Source organism: Amblyomma maculatum, chromosome 1 (assembly GCF_055883805.1).
Source record: "Amblyomma maculatum isolate TAMU_Amacu chromosome 1, ASM5588380v1, whole genome shotgun sequence".
NCBI lineage: Eukaryota > Metazoa > Arthropoda > Arachnida > Ixodida > Ixodidae > Amblyomma > Amblyomma maculatum.
The window spans coordinates 238735090-238753388 of NC_139344.1; the positions used below are offsets into that span (position 1 = coordinate 238735090).

At 48.0% G+C, this 18299-nt stretch overlaps 1 protein-coding gene across 2 annotated transcripts in view; it reads left to right on the forward strand.

Moving 5' to 3' along the window:
• The first annotated feature begins 282 nt into the window (after window positions 1–282).
• LOC146206006 (toll-like receptor 6) overlaps window positions 283–18299 on the forward strand; it is a 42097-nt gene continuing 24080 nt past the window's right edge. The window contains exons 1-2 of one of the 2 annotated variants that reach the window (XM_084590638.1): window positions 283–1684; window positions 17068–17935. In XM_084590638.1, the coding sequence (XP_084446764.1) occupies window positions 953–1684; window positions 17068–17935 (1600 nt within the window). In that variant the 5' untranslated portion in view covers window positions 283–952. The remainder of the gene's footprint in view (window positions 1685–17067; window positions 17936–18299) is intronic. The other variant, XM_084590639.1, reaches the window with a different exon arrangement.

The following is an 18299-nucleotide window of genomic DNA, read 5'->3' on the forward strand; positions in this document are numbered from 1 at the left end:
TTATTTCACTCTTCGATTCGGTCTTTAGCTGGACAATTCGTATTCTTTTCGTTACTGAAACTAGTTTCGAAAAAGTATTATTCGCACGCCCCTACTTCGGCTGAATAATCATCTTTCCCGCCACGCTGGCTAAATTTCTCCGATCACACACGTTCTCAAAACGAAGACGTATGCAAGCGCACCGGATACAGATTTCCTTTCGGTTCACGGAACGTTCTACGAGCGTCAAGGAGAGCGCGGAAATGACGGCGACGGTCGCCGCCTTCTTGGCATTCTATGTTCGCGTGTTGCGTAGTCCCGCCCGCCGACTGGCATGCACGAGCGACTATGTGGGACGCACTTATCTCTGTCGTCCCGTCGACTCCGGCCTAAGCCGGCTACGTTATGGAGCGCGGTGGAGAGCTTCTATGTGCTACCGGTGCTATCACCCGAAGGCCGCGCGGCTGAATGACACGTCGTCAGAACGTGAGTATTCATGACGTAACCACAACACGCTCTGACGGTGTTTCGCGTGCGGTTTCCCTATACATCGACTTTGGTTTCACTTCGTACGTGCCGCGAGCGACTACATCGACGTCCGCAAGTGTGTGAACGTTGCACGTGTGGTTTCGCGCGGCCGCCGTTCCTGTGTATCAACACTTCTGCTGCTGCGAACTGTCCGGCGTACCCCTGGTACAGCCAAGGAGCCGAAGATGAACTGAAAATTTTAAAGCTCATGGAGGTTGTGCAAAGCTGTGCTTCGCGTGTTATGGACCGGTGCAAATTTTCAGTCGATAACGACCTAATCAAAATGTGAAGTCGACTCTCACCCGTCCACTTATCTTATCTCTGCCGCCGGTGGCTTCGTATATACCCGCGAGTTCGATACCGAGGGCATCGCGAGCAAATAGGCTGTGCAACGCCTGAAGTGGGGTCGGTGCATCGCGTCCCACAGAGGTGCGAAAAACACCAAATGCGCTTGCCGACAGCGAGGAGGCTTTTCCGCGTCGACTTTTTTGTCTGCGCGCTGCTGATGGCGCACCTCTTCTCGTCTGAGGCGCACAACTGGAGCGCAGTGAATGCCACTTGCCCGCAGAAGCTGGAGCGATGTGAATGCATCGTCAAAGGACAGGGGGCACTGACCTCCTGCAGGAGTATCGACCGACCCCAGGAACTGGACGCTGACATGGCCCAGTTGGAGGGCGTCATACACAAAAGACTCACTTTTGACCGTGTCCAAATCACCGTGCTCCCTGCAAGATGGTTCACCAACCACACTATGACCGAGTTGTCGATCAAGAACTGCCCGCTAAGCGACATCGACGAGGCAGCCGTCAGCAGCATAGACAGGCTGTCCCGCGTGCTCATGGAGAACGTTCACCTGGAGACTCTACCTCGCGGTCTGTCCGCGGCGAGGCGCTTGCGACTGCTCCGGATACGAAACAGTGGAATCAAATACCTACAAGGCGTGCTGACTTTGCCTGAACTGACGAAGCTCGATCTCAGGTACAATGCGATTGAGGTGATAGATGAGGAATACCTGTCGGGTGTGCCAAACCTCCAGCACTTGCTGCTGGCGAGCAACAGGATCCAGTACGTGTCACCCATACTTTTCAAGGCAACAAGAATGTTGAAGACCGTAGAATTTCGTGCCAACAACATCACCGCAGTCAGGGCCATGTTCGACAACCTGCGTTACTTAGAGGTAAGACGTTTATCTTATGGTTGCTAACGGATGCCATTAAAAAAAAAAGGAACATCAGTGCAGAATCTGCCGAATGACGTATATAAAGCACCAAACCAAATGCGTGATTTGTTGCCGAAACAAGATAAGATTTTTTGAATTTTGTAACGGAAAGGTTATTTTTATTTAAAAAGTCAGGCGACACAGATTCAATGTTGACATGTACCGTATAACTGAAGTGAACTGCTCATTAAGACTTGAAATGGGTGTATCCGTCGCATGCTCAAACATACCCTGCAGATGACATATATCGATAAAGACAACACAAAAAAACGTGCATCACTCTTCGACGTGAACCATTACCACTGAGACCTTGCCAAGCCCAACGTACCGTAACAACCGTGAATGGGAGATAAGGGGCCAGCAAATGAGAGTGTTTTGGCGGGCTAAGTTGTTTTCGTGCTGTTTTTATTGTGAAAGCAGGATTCGAGCATTCAGCGTAGCGTGGTCCGGTAGTTACGCTTTATACCACGTGACTACTGACGTCATACCAGCGCGAGAGCTGGGCTACCAAGTCGGCTGTTCACCGTAGCCTGGCTCGTAGCCACGCCGGGCGTTTCGCACTTCTCCCACTAGGTGCGCTGTAGTCTAACAGGTGGTGTGACGTCATAAGCGAGGCGAAGATGGGCTACCAAGTCGGCTCTTCAGCGTAGCGTGGCTCGTAGCCACGCCGAGCGTTTCGCGCTTCTCCCACTAGGTGCGCTGTGGTCTAACAGGTGATGTCGTCTTCCAATGGAGACACTTCGCCTCTCTTCTTTCTTCGGTAAGTAGAGGAAGGGAGGCTGCGCTGTATAAAGCATGCCATTTCAGCGCTTGTAAGACAAGTTCGTCATGCTGTCTGAGAAGCAGAGGAAGAAGGCGGCTCGCCAGTGTGAAGCCAGGAAGCGACAGCGAGCTACGGAGAAAGAGGAACAACGTGAAGAGCGTCAAGCCAGACGTCGTGCTCAATATGCGGCTCGGCGAATGCGTGCTTCCTATCCGGCCACCGAAGCAGAACAAGACGTACGGGGGTGGGACTTAATGTCTGCTCTGAATGGTGAGGACTCTGTATCTACATGCTTATCAAGGTCCTCTCTAACCAGTGCGGAGCGCAAGAATGCAACTAGACGGTTACAACGTGCTCAAGAAAGTGAAGAGGAACAGCAATGAAAGGAATGACGTACCCAAGGATATTGATTTCGCAATCTCCTAGGCTTAACTAAGCCACTGTGAATTTTTTATCCGCAGCAAATGAAGCTGCGAGCGCTCATCTTAGTCAAGTCACAAGGTGTTCCCTCGCCACTTTACTCATACCCGCCCGTGCGTACACATTCATTTGCTGATTCTTTATCATCGCTTCTGGGAAAGATGGTTATGCACCGCTCTTGAATTCTCAGTGGTAACGCTTGAACCTACTTTTTGTATACTCCACTGATTTTAACGTAAGAACTGTGATTTTGCCTTGTCAGATGCTTTTCCCTATATGCCCCAGCTGTCGAAGGTATAGGCTGCGTGAAAAAACGACAACCGCGCCCCAGGTGGCAGGTTTGTAAGTACATAGGGAGAGGATGCGTCCGATCCAGCTGCTCCCGTACTTCCATCGGCAATCGCGCGTGGTTAATCGATCCCTTTTCTCTATGTCACTTACATTGTGGTACATGCAGTATTCGTTGCCGACGCTCTAGGAAACAGTTCGGGCATCTGTGCCGAAGACCGGGATCCGCCTTTTGCGCGAGTTTTCTGCGCATGCGCGAAGTCCCAGCGGTGACTGATGGAAACACATTTGGCAGCGTCGACGGCGTTTCTCGTCGCCGCCAGTGCACGGGGGCTGGCGGCACGGTTACCATCACAGGCTTGGCAAAGCGATGCCAACCACATCTGCCGCGTATACGGTTGCCACTCTTGAGGCGTGCCGGGATGCAAGACGCGGTTTTTCAGGTTTCCTTCGGCGAGCCGCGACCAACAACGAAGTGAAGCTTGAATTAGGGCACTAAAACTCAAGATGTAAATGGGCGGCCTTAGCAACCGACTGCGCACTCTTGACTGTGCGAAAATCACTTCGTTACAGGTATGTATGCATCTAAAGGGAATGTGCATAATGAAAAGTACCTACTGGAATTTGCACCAAGCCTGTAACCCACCAGTAACAGCAGCGATGGGGATTTGTTCGGTGCGTGTTTGGTTTATGTGCGAAGGGGCCGGGTAGCGCATATGTCCCAGGCAGCTATGTGCGCTAGACCGTAATATTTAGCATGTTTTATCGCGACTGCCGCCTGACTAAAAAAGAAAAAAATACGACGTTTGTTGTTATGCACCACAGTTCGCGAGTGAGTGGTTGAGCTGGTCATAAGGCTGGCGAATGGCGGTTCATCACAACAAAAGCCGTATTTTTTTTTTATTGTTAGCCAGGACTCAGGTGGCAGTCAGGATAAAACATGCTAAATATTACGGTTTAGCAACACAGCCGCCTGTGATATATCTGGCCCTTTCGCACATAAAGAAAACAAACGACAAAGTACATCACCATCAGGCCCCGTCGCGCATGAAGCAAACACGCACCGAACAAATCCTCATTGCATGCTACCACTGATGCGTTACAGGCTGGGTACAAACTTCTGTAGGTACTTTTCATCATGCATATTTCCTTTAGATGCATACATACCTGTAGCGTCTGTTTTTGCTGCTCGGAGCATATGACGCACTTGACACTCTTGCACGACGCACAATGTTGTTTTTTTACCTTACAAGCTTGCCTTCATGCCAAAGCATGCAGATTTTGTTTCTTCGCTGTACACAATCAGCTGCTGTTCGTTAGGGAGCTTGAAAGTCGTCGTCGTCGTCCTGCCGTCTGCAACGGCAAGGAAACCGCCCGGCAGAAATGAGTCTCCTGGAGGGTTCGTGCTTGTTCACTTGCAGTGTGGATCGAGCGCTCTAGGCGTAGAACAGCGTTGGTTCCTGACCGACATGCGCATCCGATATGTAGGAGATAAGCATGTGTCACCAGGTCCTTGATTCCGCAGAAATTGCTTCGGAGGCAGAAAGGTTGTGCATCCTTTCATAACAGAATGACCATTCTCTGTGGATCGAGAACCTTTTCACCACTGCGACCACATCCGTTTCGGGGCAGAAATCGCCAAAAAATGACGCGCGTTTACTGCAGGATTCTGTTGTGCATTCCGGCCGGGATAATACCCTGTTAAGGGAGTGTGTTTAAGTACCTCTCTGCCAAGCTTCGTAGATAAAATCCTATAGCTGCACGCTTATAGATGACGCGAGGAGGAAGCGACGCCCATTGCACCATGACGGCGCCGCGGTGACCGCATTGTGCTCGGTAACTCAAGACGCCCTGCTCATATGCGCCGCTCGTAAGTCACAGAAGACGATTCCACCTAGCTCTCCAGCATCAACAAACCCCTGGCTGCTTTGCCCTTTGATATTCCTCTCTATCTCTACCTCCGCGCTCTCCTTTTGATTTTTTTTTTTACAATAAATTTAAGTCTGTCGTGAATCTGCACGCTGAGAGCGTCTCCTTCTGTCACGTCGAACGCAGCCCGTGTCATGGCCCGCGCTACACGCTCTTACCATACCAAGACAGTATATGCGTGCGTTATGAGTGGATTGTGAAAACGCTGAAGCATTCCCCCACACTGCGTGAACATGATACTGCAATTACTCTCACAAATTTCCGCCCCTAAGGCAAAAAAGGAGGGAGCATTCGCTTTTTACCAGCATTGGAATGGCCATTTCGCATGGTGTGCTTTAGTGTCGTCTGCTACACTGCCGTCCATTGTGCTTCTCGCCGCTCCCGCATGATGGCGCCACATACTCGCGCAAAAGGTGGTTTGTTTGTGGCCAGCTTGGCACACAGCACGACTGAAAGTAGTACAGTGCTGGGAATTTTTGTGGCGTATAATTTTGCGTCACTTTCATTGGTGTTGAGTGCTCACTCGACTCCAGCAAAGTACCGCGGACTTGGAAGGTCGCTAACATTTTTTCTATGCACAAATCAGGCAACAAACTGATAATTTCTAACTATAGACCAATTTAATTGATATCTACCTGCTGTAAACTGCTGTAACATGTCATTCATAAGCGCATTATTGAATACTTAGTTAACAACGACATCCTTTCAGAGCATCAGTATGGTTTTCGTGCAGGGTTTTCTATTGTTAATCAGTTAATTCAATTCACGCATAATATTGCCACCTCTCTTAACAATTGTGAGCAGGTCGACGCGATTTTCATTGACTATTCTAAAGCTTTCGACAAGGTATGCCGCCAAAAACTTATCTCCAAACAACTTCGTGCCATTTTTACAGGCTCTTAAGGTGATAAATTACTCGAATGGATAATAGATTGCTTGCACCTCAGGATTCAGTTTGTTATGCTACAATCAAGAAAATACATTACCGGTTCACATTTCCTCGGGTGTTCCACAGGATTCCGTTCCGGGTCCCCTTTTACTCATAATATATATATATATATATATATATATATATATATATATATATATATATATATATATATATATATATATATATATATCAACGATGTCATTCAAATTGTTTCCAACACTCCTGTTAAGCTTCGTTTTGTACGCTGATGATTGTGTTCTGTATTCCAATGTTATAATGTCAATGATCAGGCTCTACTAAATAATGTGTTTTCTTCGTTTTTTTACGACTGAGTAAAACTTGGCAAATGGAGATTAATTTTCAGAAAACGGTGACAGTGGCCTTTACAAATGAAAAACAACCATTACACTTCAAGTATGGCAATGCAGAACACACATTAGAAATCGTCCACGAATTCAGGTACAGGGCCATCCACTTCTAGCTATAACACGGTCACTGCTTTCAAAGCAACATTGCGTCGCACGCAGACGCATATCGATGTAAAACGATATAAGCACAGAGGGAGCCGGACGTGTTGCTTCACATGGCCTGCCACTTAGCTTCCTTGCGCGGCCGGGTCGGACGCAATGACGATTAGAAAGCAGGGACCTCGTTATAGCTTAAGTGGACGTGGCTGTACCTTGTCGTAGTGTTCTCCCCGAATCTAAAATGGCATAAGCATGTTGATAATTTATGCGCAAAATTATTACAAAAATTAGGCTACCTGTGAAGAACTTTAAAAGGCGCTACTATAGAATGCAAACTAACAGCTTATAAATCCCTGGTCAGGCCGCTTCTTGAATACGCGTCAGTCGTGTGGTCACCTCACCTTGTGCATGACAAAGATAAACTTACCAGATTAATTTTTAACTGGTACGATCACAACTTTTCCCCTTCACAACATTACCATGTCTTATCATAATTCCCTTGAGCATCAACAAAAATGTGACCGGCTTGTAATGCTACACATAATTGTGCACAATCAGTTTCTCTAGCTGCCCCCATTTCAGTCACTAGTCGTTCTGCATGTGTGCCCGCCGGACGGAACCCATGAACATCACACCATTCAGATCTTTCCTCGATTGTCAGAAATTTTCTTTTTTCCCGCACACAGTCGGGGTGTGTAATTCACTTGATGGTGCGTTGCGACAGCTTCCACCGGCGCAATTCGTTAAACAAGTGCCTTTTCATGTGTTATGGTTTCCTTTTTTTATATGTAAACCACTCCTGCTATGTCTCGAACCTGAGACAGCAGTATCTGTAAATAAATTAAATATTGTCACGTAGTGGTGACAAGGCCGTAGACACCAAAAGAAGACATAGGCTTGATGGTACTGAAATTAACTCTTTATTGGGCTGACTTGCGCCCGCAAAAGAACTAAGCAATTCGGCGGCGGCGATAGCAAAGAGAAGTTTATTTGGTACATTGAGCATACAATTGAAACGCATCGTGGGCACGATATTTGTACAGTAGTCATTACACGCTATTCACTATGCTCAAACAAAGGATAATAATGACCACAGCCAAAGCTGTTCGTAGGACTTCTCTTCTCTTGAGGAAAATAAAACTCAGATGGCTCATCAAGGTGTGGAAATTCTATCCCCTAAAAAAGAAAGAGCAGTTTATCATGGCGACCGATTACAAAATATAAAGGCGCAATATAAGTGTGAGCACTGCGCTTACTCAAAGCCTCGTGTACAAGCTTAAGAAACGGGATACGAGGCTCGCAAGCTAGTACAGCAAGGCAGGCAACTGCAGCCTGTTACCCTGTACAACAAAAAAAAAAACGCGTATGTAAACGCCGCAGAAACCGCGCCTCACCATCTCTTTCTAGCTGATCAGACAAGTACTTCCAGATGATGAGGCGCAGGTTCCGCAGTGCTGGGTACATTGCGCGAGCAGGAGTCCGACGTGCCTCAGCGAGGCAGCGACGGCGCCACAATACATACATGGTGGCGGCGACAACTAAACGTGGAAAAAGGCCACGCTGGCGTCTTGTGCCAGGGCCTACGCGAACTCTAAACATGCGCTGCACGAGGCGCCACATCGTGCGTGCAACAACGCATTCAAAGGAAACATTCTGTAACGATTCTACACCACCACAATTGGCGCATCTATCGTTGGGTACCACGCCCCACCTGGCGAGGCGCTGGCGCGTGGGAAGGACTCCCCAGCGCCTGTTCCACTCAAAATCTACAACATCATTAGGCATTCGGTGTGTCGCCCATGCCCGCCATTTGGAAATGGTTGTCATCCGGGCTTCGTCCGGTGTAAGGCGTGCACACGCGATTTGTTCGCTAGATGGGTGGCGTGTCTGTGAGGCTCGCATCAGGTAAATCGGCGTCTAACGCCTCCTTCATTCCCGCAACAGCGCGATAGAAAGGGGATGGCCTCTCCGCTTGGGGGCCTACATGCCTTCCAGGGCTGAAAACACGACTTTCCGTGCTTAACCAGTAGAAGAGTAGTGAGCGTCCTGGGTACGACTCCCTTGTGAGAAGGGAATCCACTAACCTCACTACCAGCACCCGCGACACAGTAGGGATGCACGGCAGTCCAAACCCCGCGGTTTGTCGGCAACGTTAACAAGTGACGGGCAACCAACGCTGTCCGGCCGTCCCACACAAAGGCGCCTACAAGGGACGCGAGGCGGCCCGCTGTACGGCGCGGAATTACTGCGACGCGAGCAACATAAAAAGCGAAAGCGCACACACGAGTTTTCACAACCGTGGCTTTTGCCCTTAGTGAGAGGCTGAAAAGCACGGCCTACGAGAGAGCACATGTTGCTCGCAACACAACTTCTTCCCAAGTATGGGAAGAAACTCCACTTGTTTCAAACAGTATCCCCAACACACGAGCTGCGGCCACAAAGTTCCCCGCTACAGGCAGTGGATCCCTGAAAGACCCAAAACGTTGCGCATGGCTTTTGCTGGGGTTGAGCTGTGCACCTGACAGCAGGGCGTATTGGTACTCGGAAGCTCTCGCTGTCCCAAACAAAAACACAGTTATTATCCGCATACGCGGAAACCACAAGCGTTTCCTGTCCTACCATTGGGAAGCCCCGGATTCTTTTGTCGGCGACTACTTTTCGCAGAAAAGGATCCAGAACAAGCACGAAAAGGGCCGCTGAGAGCGGACACCCTTGTCTTATCCCTCGTGTTACCGAAAAACTGCCTGCGATAGTGCCATAGAGGACGAGTTTTCTGGTTAAATCATTATATAGAGATGTTTTGAGCTGTACAAAATCAGTCGGTAAGCCAAAGCAACTATGTGAAAACACGACTTTCCGTGCTTAACCAGTAGAAGAGTAGTGAGTGAAAGGGTAGGAGTCCTTTTTTAGTCCTTGGTGAGTACAGCCAGCACACACGGCTTTCTCCTGAAAATGTTAGTAACAAATCAAGAAACCGAATGAAATTGTGCGTGGCTAATTCATGAGTGAATTTTAAATGGGTTGAGCAGTGCCTAAAAGCACTCAAAATATCTTCTACTGCATCTAGATAACAATCGTTTGGTCCAACGTTTAAAAGAACTAAAAGATCATCAACATATCTCACTATTCGCAAAACACGCGCGTCGTCCAGAAAGCTCGGAAGGGTACGGTCAAACTTGGATAAAAATATATTGAAAAGCACTGGTGCAACGTATGCTCCAATGCAAATTCCATTCTTCTGAACAAACAAATTGCTGTTAAATTCAACAAGAGTCGAATATAAATACATTGCAAGGAGCTCTAAAAAACTTTGGCTTGAAATTCCACACCTTGTTTGAAAGGACACTTCACTAGACTCGTTAATAAGTTCTCTCACCGCATGAAACAGTTCGTCGTGAGGAATCGAGTAGAAAAAGCCCTCGATGTCCACTGAAAAGCCCATGTTGACTCCTAAAAGATCTTGCTGGAGTTCTTCGATGAGAGCTGTAGAATTCCTGGTCCCAAGAGGGTCCTCTGGGATAAGGCTATTCAGATGTTGTTGGAGATACTGCCTTTTGCCACGAGCCTTCGCTAACTATGGCCTATTACATTTGGCGCTCGTGTGCTCATCCAACCTCTGACGCCAGTTTTTACGTACGGCTCGCGGTCCCATCGGTAGCGTTGGCCTGGCGGCTCCGTGGCTCAGCGGACGGCATCAACGGTCCCAGCAAAGACGAGGCGTCTTCTAACGAAACAAGCTCTACTACAACATCATGAGGGACGGGCAGAGAAGCGGACCCGGAGAGAATAGACACACTCACACAGCTGGTGCCTAGCGTCACATCTGCGACGCCTCCAAAGTAGTCTCTGTCGCAGCGGAGTCTGCCGCTGCTTTTTATAGGCTTGTCAGTTGAGAGGGAAAGGGAGAGCCCTGCAAGTTCGAACAAGACGAGATGACTCAATCGTAGGTGGCGCGACCGCATCTCCTCCACCTCCTGCAGACAGGCAAGGGCGACGCACTCTCCCTCGAGCGTCGGGCTTGGCCAGCGTTTGGGCACACACGCACACATACTCGGCGCGGGGCACGAACATGCCGAGACGCGCCCGCGGGAGGAAGCGTTGGGCGGCCCACTGGACGGCGCCGAAATGGCCGAAACGCTCGCTGCTTTGCCCGTTGCTACGCGGTGGCCGCGTCAGCTGTGACACTTGTCGGTGGCAAAACGTAATAGGCCCTAAACTGCACCTCTGGCTTATGCATCTTCGCCGAAAATAAAATCGTCAACGAATCGGCAGGGCATTTTTTCATGGATTTCTGTAGGTGGTTCAGATTCACTTCTTGCAGCAGCTTCTCAACAGCGGACCCCGCTTTTGTCGGCTTATTCAAAGCGCGAACAAAATGCGTCCTCACGGATGCTGCATATTTTTCATCGTACTGCCCCATGAGCAGCACTGCAAATTGACCTTCTTTGTCCGATTGTAGAAGAGCTAGGAAGAGCTAGGTGACCTAGATCGCCGCAGACAAGACGGTACAACCCGGCGCTGGTCATGGACGAAATCTTCAACGGCTGGAGGCCGTTCGCCGTAGCGAGGCCGCGGAGAATCAGCGGAAAACCCTTCGAGACCCAGTCGACGGTAGGGACAGCGCCAATAGACATGACCCGGTTCGCCGCAGTGAAAACATAACGACCGTTGGTCGGGGGTACGCCACTCGTCTGCTTTCCGTGTAGACGGTCGGGAATCTATGACGTACTGGATCACGGGGGCTGCTGTTTTCGGCACAGCTACGTTCGCAGGAATCAGGGACGGCGACAAGGGCGGAGAGTATTGAAGAACCTTGGCGTATGTGGGGCGGTGTCACTCAGGTGGCGTAAGAGGAGGAGCAGGGCGAGGTTCACCGCTTGGAAACGGAGGCCGGAGCGCTTGCTGCACCTCGTCGAGGACAACGCTCGCATTGGAGGTAGGAGCTGGTTGAGGTGTGCCGTACATCAGTCGGATTTCGTCGCGCACAATCAAAGTTACAAGCTCTCGTAGCGCCGATGTGTCCATGCAATGCGATGGGAACTCGGCAAAGACGGAGGTGGCGTGAACGGTGCGATCATGTGCCGAAGCTCCCTGCTGAAGCACTTTCTTTATAGTGGATGTTTCCGCAAGGAATTCTGTGACAGTTTTCGGCGGGCTGCGCACCAGGCCAGCAAAAAGCTGCTCTTTGACGCCACGCATGAGGTAGAGCAGCTTTTTGTACTCGGACATCGTAGGATCCGCACGCTTAAAGAGGCGCGTCATGTCTTCGATATACGCCGCGAGGGTTTTGTTAGGCATTTGGACCCGTAATTGGTGAGCGCGTTCGGCCCGTTCGCGGCGATCTGAGCTACCGTACGTTGCCGCAAGATGACGCTTGAACTCATTTCAAGGAGCTAGCTGCTCTTCATTGTTCTCGAACCACATCCGAGCGCCATCCTCAAGGCTGAAGTAGACATTTTGAAGCAGGGCGGCGTCATCCCAGAGGTTGAATGTAGCTACCCTTTCGTAGTGCTGCAATCTGTCGTCGACGTCTTCGTAAGTGTCCCCGTGAAAGGTATTTGGGACGCGGGGGTTCTCCAACGTCACGTAGGTGGGGGTTGCGCCAGGCATCGCGACGACGTCGTGGCTGCCGGTAGTCATGCCCGATGGGGACAACTGAGGTGGTAGGCCACGTTGCCTGCGGCTGGTGCGGTGAACAGGCGTTTTCTCGAATATATGACCAGCACTCCTGCTTAGCGTAGGGGTACGGGACATCAGACCTCACCTCCACCAGATTTGTCAAGGTGTTGGCGACTGGGGCTAGCTTAACAGAGCCGGTACGGGTGGGATTCCACGGTCCGAGTTTTAGGTACGTTGTTGTTGTTGTTGTTGTTCTCCTCTAATTTGGTGGCACATACCCAAGAATTGGGGTGCAGAGATATTAGGTTTTGAGATGTATAACTACATCGCAAAAAAATAAATATAAATAATTGCTAGGGAATAGAGAAGGAAATGTAAATATGAAAAACCAAAATAAAAAAGGGTAATTACTAACGTGCGCAGTAGAAGAATACTAAGATTTATATGTACAGATTAAAAATTCAAAGTATATAAGCAAGGTAGACGTTTTGTTTCTATTAAGAAGTTTTGAATGGCGTTAAAAACAGGCCTGTGGCTGTACCCAAGCATGGTGGCACCGAACAATAATAAAATCTGGCTGCTCAAATTAAGACCCAGCTGTTGTAACCGCTTCTTCGAATACCGTTTTCTCATCATGGTAAAACGGCGGCAAAATAGCAAGAAGTGATCTATTTTTTCCTGTTCCCCGCAGAACGCGCAGTCGGGAGAAAGCGCCAAACTAGACCTGTGCATATAGATATTTAGGGGCGGAATACGACAGCGTAGCCTGGTTAGAGAGACCTTAGTCTGCCTTGATTGACATGATTTCCTATTCCAGGAATACTTGAGATGCAGGTAGTCGTCCGATGATAAAACAGCTCCAGACTGCGTGCTTAATAAGGAACGCCTACGAAATCGTGCTGCTGTTAAGTACGCTGTTGCCGTGAGGATGGGCAACACAGGGCCATTCAGAGATTCTTTAGCTAGTCTATCAGCAACCTCATTGGCTGTCACATTACTGTGGCCTGGTACCCACACTATATGTATGAGGCAAAGATGTGAGGGGAGCAATGAAAGAAAGGTGTTTAATATTGGCGAATCCATATTCGAAGAAAGCGACAAGCACAAGGAATAAGAGTCTGTAATTACAGCCACTGTTGAGTATGGTGGGTCTAGTTTGCGCAGAGCAAGCACCACCGCCAGAAACTCAGCCTGGAAAATTGGGGTAAAATCCGGAAGACGGATTGAAAAAGCCCAGTCTAAAAGAGGACAGTATATTCCAACGCCGGCCTTTTCATGAAATTGAGATGCATCAGTTGCTATTATTATGCTAACGGGAAGACTTTGTAAATTATCTTATAATAATCCGTTTAATATCTGAGGTGATAAGTGTTTTGTATAATTTGGGAAAATGTCATCATAGACAATTTGAACCGAAGATGAACTTACTTTTGTTGGAAGGATGTTAGAAAGGACTACGTGCAAAGGTTGTAACAGTTTTTGCACTATAGTATTACCTGCGGGGTATGAAACCGAGGCCATCAGACTCCAAAAAAGGAGTCTGGCTCGCAACAAAAAATTGATAGGGAGCGGTGTAATTGTGATTCGTATATTTTTAGATACGTCTGGACAGTCAAGAATTGTAATCTAGCTATAACAACGGTGGTATTCTGGCTTCAAGGTATAATACATTGTTCGCCACAAATTTGGGGAGCCGAAGGCATAATCTAAGCGCTTCCCGCTCTAAAAGAACAAGTGGACGAATTTTGTAAGCAGGTGAACCAGAAAACAACACAGATCCGAATTCTATAATTGGTTGGACATACATAACATAAATCATTAAAAGAGCGTCTCGCCGCATCCCAGACCTTGGATTGCTTAACCTGCGCGACATACCCACAGCACGAGCCCCTTGCGCTGCAACATGTTCAATGTGATCCCTCCATGCCAGATCGTGATCGTAAATCACCCCTAGATACTTCAAAGTCTTAACTTGAGGCATCATTTCCTGCTTAAATGTTAGAGAAAGATTTACCGGATCCTGAATTTGGAAAACAAGGAAAGCGCACTTTTTTACGTTTAATGTCAATCTTAAGTCACATAACCAATTCTGAAGGGAGCTTAGGTACGATTGCAGGCGCCTATTGAGGGATTGAATGTCAGGTGCAGCCGTAAAGAACGCGATGTCATCAGCATAGACATACGTGCGAACGTCTTGATGAGTGGGAATAGAACTCATTAAAATGTTGAAGAGCACGAGCGAGAGAACTGCCCTTTGAGGAACACCTCTGGTTTGTTGATATCTGCCAGAATGCACACCATTCAATGAACGGTAAAATTGCCTGTTTTGTAGGAATGTAGATATTCACTGAAATAAATATTGTGGAAAACGTAGAGTTTCTAATCTGTGCAATAAAATTCGGCACTCACTATCATAAGCCTTCTCTATATGAAGAGTCACCCATGCAGCATGCATTTTTTTTTTTTTGCGCCGCGCAAGAAGAATTCGACTCTCAAGGTCGGTATGAGCATTCCATATTGAACATTTTGCGCGAAATCCGATCTGACAGGGACTAAGAATATGTTTTTGTTCCACAAACTCGGTAATCTGTTGGAGTACGACCCTTTCAATTAATTTTACCAAGTTTGATGTTAATGATATTAATCTGATATTGTCCAAAGTATAGCCACCACCATTATGTTTCAGTAAAGGAATCACTTTGAATAGCGTCCAGTCACCAGGCATCCAAGAATGAATAATTGAGTAATTTACCAACTCTAGCAAGGAATTTGGAGACACCTCAAAGAGGATCTTTAACATTTTTGACGTTACTCCATCAGGGCCAGGCGCAGCAGCTAGCAATGTCATTACAATCGAAGAAAGCTGAGAAAATGTAATTTTAGGGACATCCTTAACCGTATCTACTGGGCCTACAAACATAGGTGATTTTGGAAGTGTTGACAATAAACGCTTTTCTAAACCTTTAGCAATGTTTTCTACTGTTTTAAGAGCTTCTTTAGGAGTCGAAACACATGAGGGTAAGTTTTCTGAGACAGAAATTTTTTTCCGTGATTTTAAAAACCCGATAAATGCACGTCGGTTATTAGATTGTGAAAGGTAATTGAAATGCTCAGTATCATAATTACCTTTCGCTTGTGCGACTGCGTGTTTAAATGTAGCTGCAAAACATTTATATTCATGCCAATTTTTGGGGCACTGGTGGTGAAGGAGCCTCTTCCATGCAGCCTTACAGAGGGGGTCCAACCAGTCCAAGCTGTTGAACCGAATGTCGAGCGTTAACTCGTTAACTCAAACAGTGGGAGCGTGGGAATCATGCGGCACTCACCGGGTCTAGATCGCGCTGGAACTACAGAGGGTCGCAGACTTGGCATACGTATATCCGAATGGATTGAGTGTAAGGTCTGGGGGGGAATCGTGCGGTGGCGGTCTTGCTTATGGCGAGTTTACGGGCGTTGGCGATGGTGTTCAACCCGGCTGAGCCTAGTTTACTGAGCAGAACCTCGATTAAGCATCGTCATACACGGTTGGGTGAGGTTTAATTCCTCCATGGCTGTCTGCGAACGCAAAAGAAACGCAGGCGGTGCGCTAGTTTCAGCGCACGACTTCTCCACGGCTCGCTGTGGACCTCAAGGACACCGTAGCTGGCCCTAGACGACACGAAGGTGTCGAGGGCATTTGAAGCGGTAGGTCCCAAGAGGCGAGCCAGGTGGGCAGCGCTGGCGGCAGAGGGGAAGCTATAGGCTGTGAAATAGAAGGCTGTGTTGCACTGTGTGAGGTAACGTTGTATATTTGGGGAGATGCGTACCGGTACGAATAAGTTTGCCAGACGTGTGAAAGAGAAGCAGCAGCAGCTTTCGATAAAATAGAAGAAGAAGGAGGGAGCGCCACAGGCTCCTCGCGCCGCACACGAGGTCAAGTCCCGGCTTTCGGATGACCTTCACGAGTGGCAGCAGATGAGATAACGCTCTAAAATATCTAAATTTTGCCGCAGTACAAGGCGGTCGGACATATACTCAAATAAAAGGCAGTAATAACGAGGCTATAGCGTCCATGGCTGAATTCATTTGTAAGCACCCCAGTTTCAACGTCTCTTGGCTTGCTTTTTTTTTTTTTAATATTACCCTTCAAGCCTCTCTCTCATACGCCTCGATTCGCAGACCTGAACAGTATTTTTTAACAACTTTTGTGGTTAAAGAAGAACAATGCAATAAAAAATACGTTAGGTGGACCAAATTATATCTAAGCCTGCGTAGATATCTCATCCAGTGAGCAAATAACCGCCAGTTAAAATGTGACTGTGAAGGCGCTTAGCACTACCTAAGGCATAAGGCGGCTGCTACCTGAGCGCAATATTTGGTTTCCTGTACCGGCCACAAGGAGATCCCAGTGAATTAAAGCACTCTCCGACTCATTCAGTCTTTTCCACCCGTGTAAACAAGTCTGCACTTTAGGAAACGGTGCTGTGGCTTATTGTCTTGACGCTCAGTTGCATGCAGAACCCAAGGCGGTGGCGCCCGCTGTTATAAACGGGAAATGCAACAGTTGTCAAAAAAAAAATTGTCTTCCTTGTTATGTCAGTGCCCGTTAATAACTCCGTTATGAAAAAAAAGAAAAAAAAAAGACCTGAAAGCCCCATTGGCAACAGCATGGATGATTTATTCCCGAATTCAGAACGAAATGACGCCGAAGACTCGTGCCAATAAAATAGCGATTTTTTACCGCCACGACACGGGTTCCATTGGAAGGCCAAATCTTTCGCAGTCCTTATTTTATTCATGCAGCAATCAAAATTTGCTAGGTATACTGCACTGGCAAGCAAATGTTTTGCTTCGCATTGCTGACTGAAACTGGATACTCAAAGCTGCCTGTTTTGCTCCTGTTACGGCAGATTTTATCACTCTTTTTTTTTTCCTTCTCTTTTAGGCACTCGATCTAAGCCAAAACATGATATCGGACATCCAAGAGCTACTCACATCCAGAATGCCTTACCTGAAGATTTTGAAGCTCGGAAATAACCGGATAAGTATTGTTACTGAAGTCGCACAGTCCAATGCTATGATTAAAGAGCTCCTTCTCAACGACAACAATATCACCCAAGTGAGGAACGGAGCCTTTGCAGCGCTTGACGGCATGACTCGTCTGGATATTAGCAACAACAGCATATCCCAAATGGAGGAGTCAGTTTTACCTACGACCTCCAAGTTGGAGTATCTAATATTATCGAGCGCCGGGTTGATCAACGTCACAGGGGTGTTTAGCAAACAACGCCACATCAAAGACTTGGTTCTATCACTGAACAGCATCGAAGACATCACCGACGCCTTTAAAGGACTGGAAACGCTTAGAACGCTTTCGATGAGAAGCAACCTTGTGTCCCACGTACCGGACGGCACATTCAGGGACAACAGCGACCTGCATGAAATAAACCTGAGCGACAACAGGATTCGGTGGGTGGGAAGAAACACCTTCAAGGAACTCCTGACATTAAGCAAACTGATCCTGAATGGAAACCAGTTGCTGTCTCTCAATGGAAGCGTGAGAAACCTTCCCAAGCTGCAATATCTGGATGCTTCGTTTAACGCAATCCAGTCACTCGAAAGAGGGGAGTTCACTAACAACGGCCGCCTGACCTTCATCCAGCTAGGTGCGAACAACATCAGCAGTGTGCGAGGCGCTTTCACGGGAGCTACAGACCTTGTGGGACTCGTTCTCAGAGGAAATGCAGTGGAGCTTCTGCGCCGCAGTGATTTCCCCGAGCGCTTCAAGGGTAAACCGACCCTAACTATCGACGGTACGCTGTCCTTCCTGTATTCTGACTTGTTTTTGTTTGGCGCTGATATCACTTAAATCTTCCAACAAGAGCATGCTTCTACTGCAGGTCTTGGAAGAATTGTGTTACATAACAATGGAACCCTGGGCTGCCGCTAGGCTTATGTGGCTGTTTTGTTACGTGCCATGTGAAAGTGGAGAGAGACCACCAAGTCTACGGCGGAGGCGAAATACAAAACGTCCGTGGACTGTGCGATCAGCGCACGTTAGAAAAGCCCAAGCGCTTTTAATTAATCCCAATTCCTCCACAACGGTGTCCAAAATCGGTGCTTTTAACTCCAGTATTTCCAATTTACATCAAGCGAAAGTCCTGATAGAATTCAGGA